Here is an 18,051-nt window from a genome sequence, read left to right as displayed (position 1 = left end):
TGTCGAGAGGATGGGACCAGACTCTTTTCAGTGGTGCCGAGCGACAGGACGCGAGGCAATGGGCATAAACTGAAACACAGACACTTCCCTCTGAACATGAGGAAAAACTTTTTCACTGTGAGGGTGACAGAGCACTGGAACAGGTTGCCCAGAGAGGTGGTGGAGTCTCCTTCTCTGGAGATATTCAAAACGCGCCTGGATGCAATCCTGTACAATGTGCTCTAGGTGACCCTGCTTGAGTAGGGGGGTTGGACTAGATGATCTCCAGAGGTCCCTTCCAACCTCAGCGATTCTGTGATTCTGTGATTCTGTGATGTGAAGCATCTTGTTGGACTCTACCCTACACCATCTTCCAAACTACCCAAGCTGATTGTGCGCTGTCAAACATTCCCACATCCCAAAACATGTGATACATACCCTCACTTTCACACTGGGAAAAGTCTGGCAGGCCATGGTACAGTTTCACATTTTTTTGGATACTCTGAACTGAGAGATACACACAAAATAATAGTTACATGTTGGGTGTACAGGGGCACCACAGAGGGCCCAAGGAGTATGTAGCAGTCTGCTCCAGAGGGAACTAGCCCCAGTCAGTGTGAATATGAGCCAGTCCTCTTGGTATCAGGATCTTTTTTTATTTAGAAATACACTCGTGTCCTCTGAAGCCACGTAGCTGGGACCCGCGTCATCTTTGCAGACAACCAGAACTCAGATGGTCTCGATCTGTTCTCCCTGCTGCAGCTGAATGAGTCTGGTAAGGGCTTGTTGAGGGAAGCCAATGCAGCAACTTACACACATGGTTCTTCTTCTCTCTAAACAACTTGAGTCTTCAAGATTGTCCAGTCCAGTTCAGAGACTACTGTAAAAATAAAATTTTTTTTCTCCAGGGTAAACAAAATTCAAGATGCAGAGAAGAAAGTGCATTTCTATAACTTAAAAAAATCTGGTCTTAGAAACAAACATATTTTTTAATAATCCACATCACAGTAAGTGAAATGAACCAAAGGTCACTAAATGTTAATGTTCTCTAATTCTCCACCTTCCGAGGATCAAAAAATCTGATGAAATGGTCCAGATTAAGACATTTGGGAAAATAATGAGGTGAAAGGTTTTCAATATTTTCTGGAGAAAATGATAATTGGACACGAACTTCTTAAAAATCTTCATGTAGGTATTTCTAAATAAAAATGCCGTGTTTTCATTTCAGGACTAGTGAAATGTCAACAAAAGAAAGTAGTGGTAAAAAAAAAAAACAAGTTAAAGAGCTGTTTTCCAGTTATTCTCAGGAGGTAAAGGGTTTATTCATTTAAAAATCTGGGACACTGGCAAGTAAGCTTTTCACTTTATACAGCTTGCCTGTTTTGTTTTTTTTTTCCCCCCTTTTCAGCTGCACTCACATGATAAATGAATTTTGCTAGAAATGTGCTACCAGTTCAGCATATTTTTTGTAACAATTTCATCCCCTTACCTGGCACATTGTCACCCCCTTACAGCAGCCTAAGGAATTGATCCTAAAAATGCCCAAAGAGATTAAAATGAAAACTTTAACTGATTGTTCTGGAAGCATAACTGATCGGTCTTATTTGGGGAATTCTTTTGTTGCTGTATTTTCTGTCAGCTAGTCCAGAGAGGTTTCATTAACATCTCACCAGTACCTCTGACTAAGTAGGAATTTTGATTAGACTGTGAAAACTTCTAGAAATACTCTGTATTGAAGTGTTAAGTATATACATGCAAAGTAAGTGGAAACAGCTCTGTTATTCACGCTCTCTGGGCGTGGGATTCCACTCCTTGATGGATAGAAAAAATCTGCCAAGAATATGAAGAACTTGGGAGAATACAGACCTAGTAAAAATATATGCAACAGAGCACATTATCAGTTGGTATAAATTGCTACAGCTTCACAGATTTGCTACCATAACATTACATAGCACACCTAACAGGAGGATTTGAAGAGATTTGCATATGTCTTGGAAAAAGAGGGAGCTATGAAGGAATGAACAAGCTGAAAACAGAAGCATATGAACCCATTCATGTTTCAGCCTTTTATGCAATGGCTAAAAGAGGGCCAGGAGTTTTCAGGAATAGCCTCATGCAACAAAGCTCCCATTCACAGCAAGATTTTGTTGTGGACTTCTGTTAGTCTGAGATTAGGTTCTGGAAAAAGGTAAATTAGCTTCTGAACAGTGAAAGCAGCATACCCTAGAGCACCATGGCCCAAAGTAGAGGACCATGCTGAAGAGAAAAGAAAGCAAAGGATGAAAGTCAGTGTAAAATACTGTATTTTCTAGCATGTAAGACACTCTTCACCTGCTACTTATATCATGTCAGGCTGTGGGATGGGTGGAATGACAGAGTGAGAGCACTACTATATTATTTTATCTTCTGAAGAGTGGCTCCAGTTAGTGGGCAAGAAATATATTTTAGACGGTCACGCAGTTTCTATAATACAGACTTTCTGCTTCATAAATGGTGTCAGCAAATGCTATCAATTGGGTCATCGTTCCAGATAGTTCTCAGACTCATCTTATTCCAAAGAAGATTCCATAATTTTAATGGATCTGTGTACCACTTGGTTGGACAGATAGGAAAGAAAACAATACCTACCAATACAGTAAATTCTTCTTTCACCCAAGATAAGGTAGGAAGACCTCACCACTTGGCAACAATCAGTGGACTCCCTTACAGACAGTCTCCAAAAATATATATCAGTGCAAAATCAATAAGGTGGTGTTTTCAGATTTCTCTTTATTTGCAACCAGTCTGTTGCAAGTGCATCCAACTCATGTGTTTCTAAATCACCTGGATCCAAATGAAGTCGAGTTTTTGAACCAGAGTATGTAGGGCAGACTCCCACGTTCAGATCTCTTGCTCAGGGCCTTGCCTTGTTGCACAGGGTGCCACCATAGCCCCCCATTAGTTTAGACATTGCTACGGAGATAAATCTGGGCTGTGGGTTCACACTTAAATTAGTTTCTAGTTTCAATCTCCCTACATGCAAAGTGGCAGCAAAGAAAACACTGGCATAGCAAAGAAATATCTTCCCCACAGGCGCTTTCCTTTTACAGGATTGGAGAGCTATAGGTCTTTGAGTATCCGAAAGTCCACACTCACCCCCTCAATGAACCCAAGCTTTGTGTTTTTATTAGGCTGGCAGAGGCCCTCTGCACATGTCCCCCTTCCCTCACCTTGGGTAGATGCCTGCTCTGTGCCATGTGCTCCACTGCGAAGCTCCCACTTCCTCCAGCATGCCTGCCCGTCAGCTGTATCATCGCTGGCTGGCAAGTGCCTAGAGTAAAATGAATGGCAACAGGCAGTCCTCCAAAAAGTTTAGGCATGCTCAAAAATGTCTACAAAATGGAATGGCTAATTTCATATGGAGGCTAACCCACTCAGCCAAATCAGTGTTAGAGATCTGGGGAATTAAGGGGGGATTGGTTTTGCTGGATTTTCTTTACAGGAGGGAAAAGGAGTTGATAAACAGGTAAAGCTCAAGCACAGCAAAACCACTTGAACATGTGCAGGTCCTTTCAATCTTAGAGCCTCTAGATTCCCTCAGGGTCAGTTCTGTTTGACTTGAGATGGCTTTGTGCCTGCCAGCACACTAAAAATTGTCATAGCATAACAAATATGTGGGACAGAAATTTCATTCTTGTTCCATTTTAGATACATACTCTTGCATGCAGTCCCATGTCTCATGCCAGAGATACATCCAATGGCTAAATTCATCCTTCAGTTCCTTCCCAGAACAAAAGCTGATCCACAGCAGCAGGTTTTGCAGCTTCCTTCCATCTAGAATGATGTGGCCTGAAACACCGTGGAAAAATTCTGCTGTGCCTCAGGCATCCTTCTGGATTGAATTTATTCCCAGAGGGATAATTTATCAGAGAAGTGAGTTTTGAAGAGAAAGCTAAAAATAGTGTTAAAAAATTTTGAAATACAGGCCAATGGCACCAAATAGTCAGAAGTCTAGCCCAAATTTACACATTATAAAAAAGCTTTGCATATTTTATAATAAATCTGCATATTGTTTCCCCTCCCCCAATCATTTACAAAGACAGTGAGATAATAACAAACCTCACCAGCAAATATGAGGACAGCCATCTGTTAATTCTGGTATATGGCAGTAGAGGGCATCTAAGGATTTCAAGTCACATATGGTGAGGGATTAAAATCAGATGGCTAAAGAAGTTTCTACTCTCATCCCCAACCATTCACCACACCCGTGACAGAAGTTGCCACCTCACAACTGAAGAGCTCATGAAGCTGCCCCTGAACAACTGCAGTTTTGAGCCCACCACTGAAACTGGGGTTGATCCTTATGCACCCAACTGAAAGCTGAAGTTGTTTAGGAGCAGCAGTTTCATGACTTAATTTGTCATCCCTGCTGCAAGGATGGTTCAGGTACAGGGTAAGGGAAGATACAACTGCTTCAAGTAGTCCATCCAATTTTATCTACCACTGTTTTGGGGTCAGAGCTTTATCTTCCACATATCTGTTAAAACTACTTACAGGAGGGACAAGCAATCCCGGGAACAGGCAGGCTGAGCCAAGAAGTGGAGAACTAGACCGATGTGCTTTCCTTAACCAGGAAGAGCAGCTCTGTGCTTACATCCTCTGCTGAGCCCCCCAAAATGCTAGTCTGTCTGGACTGTATTTCGGTTCAGCTTCTCCCAAGCTGTCAATCAGTTGTTCCCAAGACAAAAGACAAACACTAATCACGATAACTAAGAAGAGGTAGCTGGCAGCCAGCATTGTTTTCGTACAATCTCTTCAGGTTTGTGAGTATGATATTTCATGTCCAGCCTTTCTTTATAATGAAGCAGGGAAAGTAGCCATGTCTATCTTAAGCCAAAAGAAGTCAACTCACAAGGGGCAAGTTAAATTCATTATTTGGCACTAACACTTTTTGCACTGTTTTGAAAAATGTATTTGATATATGCATCATATACATGTACAATGGGTTTCATATCTTTAAGTAACTGTAAGAAGTTTAAAATATATATACACACTAACACATATTATCCTGTTATTCAACCTCCTAACACATCAACACGTCAGGCCTTATGCTGAAGTCTATTGTAACTTGCATCTTAGCCTGAAATTTAAAAGTGGCTCATGCCCAGGAAAAGGTCCTACAACTCATTTAATGATTCAGAGTACTCCTGAAATAATATTAATTTGTCTGCTTCCCATGGCAGCACTTTCAATCATAAACACTTAACTGTAGGAATTCATTCTCAAAGCCAAATAGTTCTGTGTGAATTAAACCATCTTTAATATAAGAACTGGAACAGTGATTTAACATCAATCTTATTCTGATGGGAGGACTTCTTCAGAAACATATAACCCAGTTTGTTCTTTGATACCATCTTCATTTTACTTTGCAATCAAAACTTTCTCCTTTGGAGATAGCCACTGTATCACCTGTTTTAATTTTCCCTATTAGTTCAGCACTGACTCTTTGACAACAAATAATTTTGAATTACTTGTGGATAGGCAGAGCATAGGAAAGCTGCCTGCATGCTGTCTGTCAGAAAAAACTTGTTTCACAGACGTTACTTCCATGCTTTTACTTTGAGAAGTAGGGCTAGCAATGGGCAATAAAGCGTCTCAAGCCTCCTCAAGTATAAAAAGCTTGTGTTTTCTGGCAACATCTAAGACAAGAATGTGAAATTTCACAGTGCTTTCAGTTATGCTATCTCTAGGATTTTTCTAAAAAACAAAGACAAGAACGTATATTTCTCCAAAAATCCAGAACTTCGAAGTGCATGTGTGTGCGCACGCACACGTGAGTGTGTGTGTGTGAATGTATGCATGTAAGGTATATGTGTATATGTACACGTATATACATCTATATACTCTTTATCAGGAATATACACACTTTTTCAGCCAAAAAACAAGGTGAATGAATATTACAGTCACAGCATCTTACACTATTATAATCTGAATATTAAAGTTCACAATAAATAATCTCCTAATAGTTTTTTAAAATAACTGTTTTCATAATGGTTCTTGCCAGCAGTCTTTTTTTACTGTCGTATTTATAAAAAGGAAGCATAATAGGAATGGGAATGCTGTCAAAGCAAGTATATTTACAAATTATTCTCAGGTAACTTTCAGCAATATTTAGATTTATTTAGATTTATTAGATTTATTCACTATTTAGAGTGAAATTGAATATTTCTTCACAAAACAACAAAGTGATAGAACAGACCAGCTCACTGTTTATAAAGAAGCCTAACATATTAAAGGTGAAAAGTGCTATGTAAATTCTTTTTTATACTTAGTTCCCTGTGTCACCCCATTCCACTTTCCCTTAGCAAGTATAGCCAAATTATTTTTATGTTAATTTGTTTTTACTTTAAATTGTAAATAGCAATTGGAAAAACTATACAACATACAACAAGCAACAAGAGAAACTATAAAACATTTAACATGTTTTTAATTAAAGATCCTAAGTGTGTCTAGAAAACCTCTTGCCCAATGCTATTGAGGCCTTTAGACACTACCGTAACTTTTAAATAGTATAAACCACATGATGAGATGAGAGAAGGATCTAAATGCCATCTTTTTATGATCAGAGTTTCGTGCTTGCTGGTGATTATCTGCCTACCTATTCACTGAACTAAAGGAAATGATCCTTCTTTTTCTTGACAGTTTCTGAAAGAAAATAATCTGGATATTATTTCAACATACTGCTCTTTTAGTGCTATCTCCTGATGGTTTGCTTTTAAGTTACAAGTGCTGATTTTCTTTTAGAACACCACTGATTCATAGAAATTATTTACTGAATTTCTAATTATTCTGCTTTAACAAACGTATATTCTTAAGAAAAAGAAAGCATTCATATCTGAATAGATAAAAATGACAGGAAATAAGGTGGCAGCTGGCTAAGAGTAAAACTGTTTGGTATACATCATAATTTATTTCATGAAAACATTCTGTTCCTCTGGCAGCTGGAAAGAGCAGAATGATCCCATTTATGAAAATACTTGTTTTCTCTCTGCTGTATTTATTATGTTTTAGGAACTCTTTGTGAAATAAGCCAACCTTCCTGCTGATTACAGAGTGAGGAAGTCTCTAAGGGCTTGCATTGCAGATCTTGTTCTTGGTGTGTATCTACAATTAATTTGTTCTAATTTGCATGAGATAAAGGCATTTTATTCATATTTCTCAGAAATATTCATATTCCTCAGCCCAAGGAATCTTATCTGCTTATCACTGTAATCACAGGATAGGGAGGAGCTGTGGCAGTTACATATTATTTATTTCAGTTCAGGTAAATAGTTGTCAAAATATGGTCAGTAAACACACATATTTGACAAGCATTACTTTTAGTTAAAGCAGATTTTATCTGACCAAATGGTATTTCAGCATCCAGAGACCTGGATATTCTATGCTACATCTTCAAGAAGTAAGGACGGAGAGAACAAGGAAAGGCCCCTTTTATTCTTTCAGGTAGGTGGATTAAGCCTTTTTAGCAAATCAAAGCAAATTTAGCAAAATCAGCTAAGCAAAAAATGCATCACCCCCCTCCTCCACTCATGTCATGTCATAAATAAATCAGTACACTAGCTTTCTAGTAAATTTAGCATACTTTTCAGGAACAAATTAAAAAAAAATACTAGTGAAGGCACTACATTATTGTAAAATGCTGTTGCCTCCTTCCTTGGTCATGAAAGGGATTTTTGCCTAAAGGAAAAATTAAAAAAAAAAAAAATCCACTAGTACCTCCCCTCCCTCTTGTGAACACATATATCTGAAAGCAAGTCAGAAATTCTGCTATATTCTGCTTGTGTCTTCAGGAACTCTTAATGTTCTCACTATTAATCTAATTCTTGATTAAAAATATCTACTATATGGATGAGATACTGGTTAAACCAAAACATTCATGCACAATAGAAAGTATCTGGAAAAAGAATCAGAGATTTCTGAATTTTGTGCCTTTCATCTTCAGTCCAACAATAAGTTTCTAAAACTGGCTCAGAAGAATTCATAACTGTATACATACAAGTAATATTTGTCCTAGAATTTCTATCCCAAATTAAACAGACTAAAAATAAATAAAGCATTTTTCTTAGTTCAAATTGCAATTTTGAATTAAAAAACCCTGTTTATATAAACTAATTTTCTCTTCATAGCTGTGACCCTGGTTAGAAGAATTACTGTTCGGAGCATGGCAAATTTAAAACCCTATTGTGTTTACATGACTGAAAACTAAGTTTTCAGAGTCTGAGATCTCCATGCTGCTTCTTTTCTCTTCTTTCTCCATTTCACATCTTTCTCCTGCTCCATTCTTTCCAACTTTTATGCAGTAAAACACATAAAGTAGACCAAGTACGTATTAAACATCCTAATGCCAAAGAAGCTAAGAAGTAGCTTGAAGTAGCTTAATACACCACATGTGGCCCATAATCCCCAAAATAATTTAATTTAATCACCTCTTCTTACACTTAAAAAATATTTTTCTCTCCCCTGTGACTGTGGGAGAGAGTCACACAGACAGTGGACAAAACTAGCTAACTAACGCTGTTGAAATGAACATTGAAACATTAACTTATCCCACTGAGCCTATAGTACTTATGGAAGTCTCAAATCAGTGGATAAAGGTAGCCATGAACTGAAGTACTCTTATGAGATGCCAAAAGTGTGATTTAAAAACTGATTTGAAGTTTTTAAGTTTGAATTTCACTATTCTTGTAAATTTATCAGATCTTTAGTATTATTTTTAAAATATATTAACTTCTCATGGAAAATTTAACAAAACTCTATTTAGAAAAGATCCTACTGATATACTGCCTATTTAATTTTTATTCTACCTTTTTCATAACAATATTTGAAGTTTTAAGTAAAAAATATTTATTACAGTCTTCTGTTCTTGTTTCTCATTCACCACATAAATCATGGTCTTCCTCTCTGTGCCTTTACAGCAGCCAGCTGTGGTTTTAGAAACAAATTATTATGACTTGAAGTGACAAATAAACAGCAGAAGCAAAGGAAATCTTGAGATACTATCCACATAAAAATACCATTAATAAATGAAATAGGAAAAGAGAACTACAGCAAAGCTGTAAAAAAAGCAGCTTTGGGTCTAGGCAAGATGTATTACATTTCTCTAGGATGAATTAGTGAAGTTTAAAGGAATAGTCTTATATATGAATGCTATTACATCAAAATAACATATTTTTGATCAAGAGCTTTGTGCCCACAAATACTTACAGATAATTATTTTAGTTATAAAAATAGATTTGTATTCCTTTTTTTTAACTCTTCTGAATATTGGGAAGCCAGTGCAACTCTGAAAAAATATATTAGATTTTATGCAAGATCTCACATCATCAATAGCAGAACCATTAATTCTGTCTCCTTTTCATAGCTATACAAAGAAAAATTAGTGGATCCCAGAAGAGTAACTGGAGGCTGAATTTGAGGCTATCTGAATGACACAGATGAAAACAGTAACAACAATGATTTTCAAGATCTATATTGTTTTATACTATCTCTTACAATGCATAAGCAAGAAAGACCATGTTTGTTTTTCAGACCCCATTTTGAATCTGCAGTTTTGTCAGTGATTAAAACCACCTTTTTTCATAAACTGAACAAACTAAATCTGAAAGTACTGAGACACTGCAAACAGATGAAACCATACTGACCAAGTCACTTAACATAGTAGTTTTTTTTCCAAATGAGTCTGTTTAATAATCAAATAAAGCAATTACTTTTAAGAAAAAGAGGATTATTAACTCTAATGCTGTCTGTTCATCCATATCCTCAGGAATCATGTTTTAAAATTATGAATAATATGTATTACAAGAGCTGTTTGGAATAGTTCTCTATGGTCAAATTTTTAAAAAATGTTTAATTTCAGGAGTTACTGATAAGTATGAATCAAAGCACAAGCGGACCTATCAGAGACTTTCTCTATGTGCTGGGGAGCTTGTGTGTCCGTTAGACATAGATCTTCCCTCGAGAAAGCATAATCATGCTAAAACTTTTTTTCTTACGATTTTATGATTGCTGGACTTTACCATCTAGGCTGCTTGCTCCCAGTAGACAAAGGCTGTGACATTTAATACATACTCCCTTATCTGTCTCCCTGATAATAAAGGCTTGTCTTCCCCCTACCCCCAGCTTTTTATAGACAAGATTTGGTATAATTTTACATTGATTTTTCTGGGGACTTAAGAAAAAAAAAAAACACTCCTAGTTTCTTCTCCTTTCAAGCCCGAAAATTGTTCCCCGTCTAAATGCTGCCGTTTAATCTGAAGCGAATCTTGACTTTTTGCCAGTGGCATGGATGGGAGTAAGACCGATCCGGCTACTTTCGGCTACTTTTGCTTTGTTTCTTTCTTTTTTTTTTCTTTTTTCTTTTAATCAGTGCAACTTCAGCCTGCCTCGGCTGCGGTAAAAGGTGGCTGCTTAACTAGCAGCACCCAAGAACACAATTTTTTTCCCCCTCACCAAAAAACAGCTTTACGGCGCATTAAAAATTACACATAGATACAGAGAGGGAGGGAGGGAGGGAAGGAGGGAGGGAGGGAGACGCGCACACACAAACGGCACCGGGGGATAATGGCTGTTTGTAGCAACGAGGTATTTAGCGCCGGAGGGCGAATGGGGTGGAGACCAGGGTGGGGTGTCCCAGGAGCTTCAGTGCTGCCGTCCCTGGCACCGAGCTCCTGGCAGGGTCCCCCGAAGCGCCGCCGGCCCCGAGGGCGGGCCCGGCCCCGGCCCCGCCGCCCCCGCCCTCAGGTGCCCGGCGGCCCCTTCCCGCCCCCGGGCAGCGCCGCTCGCGTCTTTACCTCAGGAGGTGCCACCCGCCGGCCCCCCGCGCGCGGGCGGCCGTTGCGCAGCCGTTGCGCGGCCGTTGGGGCCCACCGCCGGCGCCGTGCCTCGCGGGGAGGGGGGAGGGGGCGGGAAAGGGGCCGCGGCGGCCGGCGCCGCTCGGGCACGGGCGCGCCTGGGGCCGCCTCGGCCACCGCGGACCCGCGCGTGTGCGGGCGGGGGCGGCGGGCGCAGGCGGCCGCGGCGTGACAGGGGAAGGGCGGCGGGGTGGCGGCCCCGCGGCGCCCAGGGGCGGGGGGGGGGGGAAGGGAGGGAGGGCGGCGGCGGGCTCGGGCCGAGGCGGCGGGGAGAGGGGCGCTTCCACGCGGGGCCGCGGCCCCGGCTCCCCTTGAGAGCGGTGCAGGCGGCGGAGCTGCGCCTGTCACATGATGCGGTTCCTGGAAAGTTCCTGGAAAGCAGCCTTTGTGTTTAGCCATCCCGGGAGGTGGGGGGTGTGCGCCCTCGCCTCGGGATCAAACCGCTCGCTCCTGCCCGCCCGCCCGCCCCCCGGCGGGGGAAGGGGGGCGGCAGGGTGTCGTTGTGTGTGCGTGCACGGCGCTGACGCTGCTCCGTGCCCGCACGGCGCCGCGGGCTCCCCGCCGGCCCCTCCGCGCTCGCCCGCGGGCCCCCCCTGCCCCCCCCCCACGCGCGTGACCCCCGCGGGGCTCAGCCGGCCCCCGCGGCGGGCGCCTTCCTCGAGAGCGGGGCCGCGGCTCCCCCGCCGCCGGCGGCAGGTTGCTGCTCGCCGCGGGGGGCGCCCTGCTCCCGCCCGCCGCTGCCGGCGCCCCCGAGCCCCGCTGCCCGGGCCTGGCACCTGCGGCCGGGCGGTGCTGCGCGGCGGGACGGGGTGGCCGCGGGTTTGCAGCGTGTGCGCGCTGCCGCACAAACCCGGCGGCGGAGCGTATCGCCTGCCTCGTAAAGTTCAATTTGGAAAAGTTTCTCGGCTTCGCCGCGGGAAGAACTTGTGGTGAGAGGGAGCCGCCGCGGAATAGCCCCTAGAGCGGCGGCTGGCGCTCCCGCAGGTACGGGGGAGGCAGGGGCCTATCCCGGGCGTCCAGCGGCGGCCCGCAAGCGCCCGGTGCGAGCGGCTCTGCCGGGTGCCGGTGGGGGCACGACAACGGGAGAGCAGGATGCACTGCTGGGCTCTCCCGTTCGCCCAAGATTTTTTTTTTTTTTAAACACCATCAGAATTTAATGGCACGGGAAAGGAACGTTTCCTGCCCTGCTCCTACATATATCGCGCGCTCCCGCCGCTCTCCCGCGTGTCCCGGGAGCGCGGCCCCGCGCAGCCTCTCGGACACGGCGCCGGGAGCGCGGCCCGCAGCGGGCGCCGGTTCCTCGAGGTGCGGCTTTCCTCCGGGCCGCCTCGCGCTGACAGCCGTCCCGCCTGCTCCCGGCGCAGCGCCGTGCAACGCGGCAGCTCTGCGCCTGGGACCTGCCGCCCCCCCCGTCCACCGCCCCGCAGCGGTGCCTCTGCTCGGCCGCGTCTCCGCGCTGCCCTGCCGGCTCCCCGCCGCCCCGGGGCCGCGGCGCAGCGAGCCCACCTTCGTGGGCGGCGGCGGCGGAGGGAGCCGGGGACAGGCCGGGCGGGGGCGGGGAGGCGATGTCCCTCCCCCGCGCAGCCGGGAGGTGATCTCCCGCCGCGGTCCCTCCTCTGGATGCTGGGAAGTTCCCGAGCGGCAGCGCCAGAAGCGCACGGGCTGCGCCGGCGGCGCCGCTCGCCGCGCTCTGCCTCTGCTCCGCGGGCGGCGCCGGGGCGCCGGGACCGGGCCATGCTCCCGGCGCGGCGCTGAGCCCCGCGGCGCGGAGGGGAGCCCCGCGGCGGCGCCCGCACCGGCGCCGTGCGCGCCCGCCGCCCCCATGACCCTGCGCTCCGCCGAGTCCCTGGAGAGCGCGCGGGGCGCCCGGGCGCGCTGGGGGCGCGCGGCGGCGGCGGCGGCGGAGGATCCGCGGGAGGCGGCGCGCCTGGCCGCGGCCATGGAGGAGCTGCGGCGGGCAGGTAAGCGGGGGCCGCGGCGGCGCCCGCGGTGCCCCCCGCGCCCGCGGAGGGGCGGCGGCGCGGCCCTTCCCGCGCGCTGCGGTCGCCGAAGTGAAAGCGCAGCCCGCGCCGGCAGCGCCGCGGCCCGGCGGGCGCCCGGCAGCGCCGTGCGGACGGGCCGGGGCGGGCCGGGGCGGCCGGCGGCGCATCCCCCGGCGGCGGCGGCGGCGGCAGCGCGGGCGGGCGGGCGCGCACCTGGGCCCGGCGGGCGCGTCCCCGGCCGTTGCGGGGCGGAGGGAGCGCTGCTGCCCGGCCGGGTCTCCGCCCGCGGCCGCTTGCACTTTGCTTCCCACTCCTAGGCAAAGCGAGCGTGAATAGAAGCCTGCCCAGAGTCGCTAAAAGAGTCGCTAAAAGCGGGTTTTTTTGTGTTTTTTTTTTCCTCGCCCTTCCGCGGCGTCACGCGCTTGCGGCGCTGCCGGGGCGTGAGGCGAGCGCGGCGGCGGGGCGGCAGCGAGGCCCCGGCGCGGCTGCGGGCGGGGGTCGGTGCCGGGCGCTCCGCGGCACGGAGGGGAGAGCAGCCGCCGGGGAAGGCTGGGTCAGAACGGGCCGCGCTGGGGAGCAGCCTAGTTCAATACCAATCCCATTCGTACAACGTCCGCAGGACTTCAGCTTTCAAGCAACAAAGGAAATATATGGGGTGAAGAATAGATTTTTAAACAAGCAGACAAACAATAGTGAATAAAGCTCCTCTTTCTCTCCTCTTTTAACAGGATGGTACTGGGGCAACATGAGTGTTGCTGAAGCCAAAGAGAGATTACAGGACGCCCCTGAAGGGACTTTCTTGGTTAGAGATAGTTCACATGCAGAATATCTACTGACTATTTCGGTAAAAACATCTGCAGGACCGACCAATCTACGTATCGAATACCAGGATGGCAAGTTCAGGCTGGACTCTATCACTTGTGTCAGATCTAGACTTAAGCAGTTCAGCAGCGTGGTGCATTTGATTGAGTACTATGTGCTGATGTGCAAGGACAGAGCTGAAACACCTTCGAATGGAACAGTTCATCTGTACTTGAACAAGCCTCTCTATACGTCAGCTCCATCTCTGCAACATCACTGTAGAATAACTATAAACAAATGTACAAATCAGATCTGGGAACTGCCATTGCCAACAAGACTAAAAGAGTACTTGAAAGAGTACCAATACCAGGTATAAATGTCTTTTCTAAATGCCTCTAATGTAGAGTAACTTTTGAATGCAATTCTTAAAATCAGCCAAAGAACTGAGTAACCAGTTGTACAACTCAGTGTGGAATTCACTATCAAAACACTGGCAGTTCTGGGGGAAAGGTTTTTATTTCAGATGCCACAAAGGAAGACTTTATGTAGAGTAATCCCAGCTCGCATCTTCGGGAGTTCGACAAGGTGGCATGCTATCTTGTGAGGAGAGAAAAGCCAGGAATCTGTCCAGATTGCGTTGCTTTGTCAATGGCGTAAAATACTGCACTAACTATCAAATGCTAGCTGAAGCGGTGGGAGGGGGAGAGACTACAAAAGTGGTCGAAGATGTATCAGAGTGCATTAAGTATCTATCTCGGTTGTCTGATTCCAAGATTAATTTGGTGCTGGTGTTCGTATAATCCTGAAAACTTAACTGGATCACACTGTGATAAGCTTGCCAAAGTTATGCAACTAATCAAATCCAGCCCAAAAAGTGATCATCTGTTTGGTTTTTATTGAACTGTAATCCTCGTGCTTTTCTGCAAGCAAAGGAGTGCTGTAAGTAATCAATTTAAAATATTGTTTTTCAAAGTTCTCTAAAAATTGGTTTTAAGGCAAAATCCTGCATCTTTCGTAGGAACCCAGTATATGTTGCTGATTATACCAGATTGGTATCCCAGAATCTTTGTTAACATGTTAACATCTTCCCAGTGGTGATATATCCATGTTATTACTATTAAGCCTCTTTTGGTTGAGGCTTTCGGACTCTGTGCTGCAGACTTGCAGTTGCTCGGTCCCAATGTCAAAACATGGATATCAGCAGTTACAGCTGTCTTCTACAGTGTAGAAAGTTTTCTTCAGCTTGTTTCCCAAAATATGGGGAAGTCTGGATTTGGGGGTTTTTTTTGAGGTTGTTTGTTTTTTTCTAATTCACCATTGTAGCTATCAGACTATTACTCAATAAAGTAAACCAAACTGCACAAATATCTCAATCTTTGTATGTATGGATTTGCTACTGTTCCGGAAACAGTGATCCTATGAACCTATATTCTTTCCCAGCGAAACGAATACCCAATTAGTGTACATGTATCATCAGTTATAAATTCCCCGTACTTTGCCTTTGCAGCGCTGCTCAAGGTATAGCGGGATTATATTCAGATTAATGGTTTAGAGGCTGCCTGCTGAATTCCCGTCGTTAAGTGTTACCACAGAACATCATTTTTTGTATTACAGCAGTCCTCCAAGTGGGAAGATGGGACTAAGACCCTCATGTACCCACTCCTCAGTCTAAATGAAAAGTATTTAATAGAAGAAAAATCCAGGATGGGAGTAACATGAGAGTAGTAAAGAGAGAAACTAGGGCATAGATTCATTCTCAGTCAACAATTTCATAGTTTTAACTCTTTCCCTAGCTTACTTTAATTAAAGCAAATAGACCTGTGTTTGAACAAGGAGGGTTGTCAAGACTTGCTGTGATCTAGCCCTGCCCAGGCTGAAGTAGAAACAACAAAAAATAATCTTCTTGTTTTCCTTAACTACTCCGTACTACTGTCAAGATGCCGTGTCGCTTCTCATAAACTCCGAGGCAATGAGCAGCTTATTTTGTTGCATCTAAACTTTTGGTGTTATGCATTCAGTTCGGTCACAAACACACTGGCAGAAAGCAGTAGCTCTGCTGTTGAGACAGGGAAAACACCAAGAATTAGAGGCAGAGGGGATAGTCCCTTGACAGGGCAGGTAGTTGGTACGTTGTCATTCCCTCTGCGGGAAAGGTGGCTTTTCTCCCTGTTCCTCCACAGCTTCAGTTTTATTTCCCCCCAGTTTAATGCAAGCTTTATTATTGAGATGGGTTGGGGGGAAGTTTTCTCCTGAAAAACAGAACAAAAGCTTTTGTTATGTAAAATTTTTTCCCGTGCCCTGCCAAATGTAGCAGGCTGTTGAAAGTTTTTCCCATACTGTGGTGAGCACCCTCTGATTCCGGTCCCAGAAGAGCTCTTGTACTCCAGGTATGTGTCATAATCACATGATTTTTCTGTGTTTGTCATCTGTCTCGCTAGGAACTTCCACCCAGGAGCTGAGGAACTTTGCCTGTGAACGGTGCCAGGGAGAGAACTATATTCCTGGGAATGTTTTCGTTCTCATGAATCTATTTTCTTGCAGTTTTTGTCTAGCTTTATCTCGAGAGGAGAGGGCTATGACACAGAATGATTTCCGTTGCAGTAAGCAAACACATTAACCCACTGCTATGTTAACCTTGTAGTACTGGGAGTTTTTAGCAAAGACTGTCACCTTTGCTAAGGTGACACCTAACTTTAGTTAGCCATGATACACTGGGGGTTTCAGTGGTGAATACATTATATTAAAAAGTTCCCTTAAGGCTAGCCCGTGGCCAAAGGATATTAAAATCAGGAATGCTAACAGTGGGAGAAGCAAGCTGAGGAGAGGAGCACCTGCCTTGGCGTGCAGTGGGACACCTGTGCCTTGCACGCAAGAACTGAGGGACAGCTCTCTGCTGACTGCTTGCTGCAAGCAGACAACGGCAGCATCCAGCTCTCGGCAGAGCCATGCTCTGAGGAGCGATACGGGGCAGGTAAAGGGTAGCTCGCTGGGGATTTTATTACGTTTTTATTGTTTTCCAAAGCACAAGGGGAAATGGCAGCCAAAAGACAAGGAGTGCTGGTGGGGTAGAAGGGGCAATTCACATAATTAATCGAGAGTAGCTACCGCCATGTGGAATCGCGTCACGAAACATTCGGCATGCTGACTTCTCCTTCGTGTTAGTCACTGTGGAGGAACATAGAGGGTCTGTAGCTACAATGTGCTTGAAGCAATGAACAATATTTTGAACAGACTGGAGGGGGAACTAGTCCTCTTTCTATGAAAGCACAGTTCTTGTCTCCGTTAGGATGCCAGCCCTAGGGCTGATGCATTACACCAATAAAACTAAATCTTACTACAGCTTGCTGCAAGCTCTGCTTCATTCTCATGCAGCACAGAGGAATGAATTGCTCCAGAATAAAAATCCTGGGATAGCACAAGGGATTAGATTACAGTAGTGCAAAAATCTTGGGTGTAGAGCCTGTGATTTTTAGGGCATGATCACATCGTCCAAACATTTTCAGAAATGATCCATTGCTTTTTTGACTTGTGGATGTTGCTGTGGCTTGTTCAAAGACTAAATTTATGTCACTGGCCCTTCAGATTCCCAAGATGACTTCTAACTGATATATGTCACCTTGAACTGCTAGCACAGGCTGTTCAGTGAAGCTGGTCTCAAGTGTACAACAACTGTGGGTCAAGGTACCAAAAATCATGATAAGGACTTTGACCATACGGCTTTTTTTTTCACTGAGTGTTGGTTTGGTTTTTCATTTTTGAGTCTTGAGGATTCAAATTTTCCAGCTTATCTCTGGAACGTTAGTGGCTGGAAACTTCCCCGTTTTAACTAAAGGAAAGCTGAGAATCCCACAAGGCGATGCCCAAAAAACAAACAAAAAAAATTGCAAGGTGGATGATAAAAACAGAGTTGGTGACTTTACAAAACTGAGCAATAAACCTAGCAGAGGTGTGAACTACGGTTGCGTTTTATTGTCTGGGTATTTCCTTGCTGCTGGTATTATCACCAGAGAGAGAAAATGGTTCAACTACAACATGGGTGGGTAGAGTGGGAATGTAACCAAGCAGCTGCACCCATTGCATTAGAAGTAATTTTATTTTAATCTGATCCGGCAGTATTGTCCTAATTATATTTTATGTAACCACATTCTAGATAAACAATCTCTAATTATTACTGAGAAGGAAAATGGTTCACGAGAAGATAGGGCTTGTTTTTTTGTTTATTTTTAAACTGTAAAATGATCTACAACTTACTCCTCACTAAAGACTGTGGAGCGTTAGACTCCTGTTATGTCCCATCCCCTGAAGAAAACCTAACCTAGCCCTAAATACAATATAAAGGACAGTGTTCTATAGTTGCATGAATTCCTGTACCTTAGCCACCTCTCCCCTGTCTTAGGAAA

At 45.0% G+C, this 18,051-nt stretch overlaps 1 protein-coding gene and 1 long non-coding RNA gene across 3 annotated transcripts; one reads left to right on the top strand and one right to left on the bottom strand.

Moving 5' to 3' along the window:
- Positions 1-627: 627 nt before the first annotated feature.
- Positions 628-10,910, bottom strand: LOC106488542 (uncharacterized). Of its 2 annotated transcripts, none has more exons than XR_010883194.1 (3): positions 10,809-10,910; positions 3,189-3,289; positions 628-859 (listed from the first exon to the last, which is right to left on the bottom strand). It is a non-coding gene; the product is annotated as an uncharacterized lncRNA (long non-coding RNA). The 2 variants fall into 2 exon arrangements; XR_001293218.1 differs by lacking the exon at positions 10,809-10,910 and adding an exon at positions 3,675-3,728.
- A 1,780-nt stretch (positions 10,911-12,690) lies between these two features.
- SOCS2 (suppressor of cytokine signaling 2) lies at positions 12,691-15,002 on the top strand. Its single transcript, XM_067289911.1, has 2 exons — positions 12,691-12,829; positions 13,579-15,002. Exons 1-2 carry the CDS (start codon positions 12,691-12,693, stop codon positions 14,025-14,027), a joined length of 588 nt encoding a protein of 195 aa, XP_067146012.1. The 3' UTR covers positions 14,028-15,002.
- Positions 15,003-18,051: the final 3,049 nt, after the last annotated feature.

Source organism: Apteryx mantelli, chromosome 1 (assembly GCF_036417845.1).
Source record: "Apteryx mantelli isolate bAptMan1 chromosome 1, bAptMan1.hap1, whole genome shotgun sequence".
In the NCBI taxonomy this organism is placed as follows: Eukaryota; Metazoa; Chordata; class Aves; order Apterygiformes; family Apterygidae; genus Apteryx; species Apteryx mantelli.
This window is presented reverse-complemented; position numbering and strand designations above follow the sequence as displayed.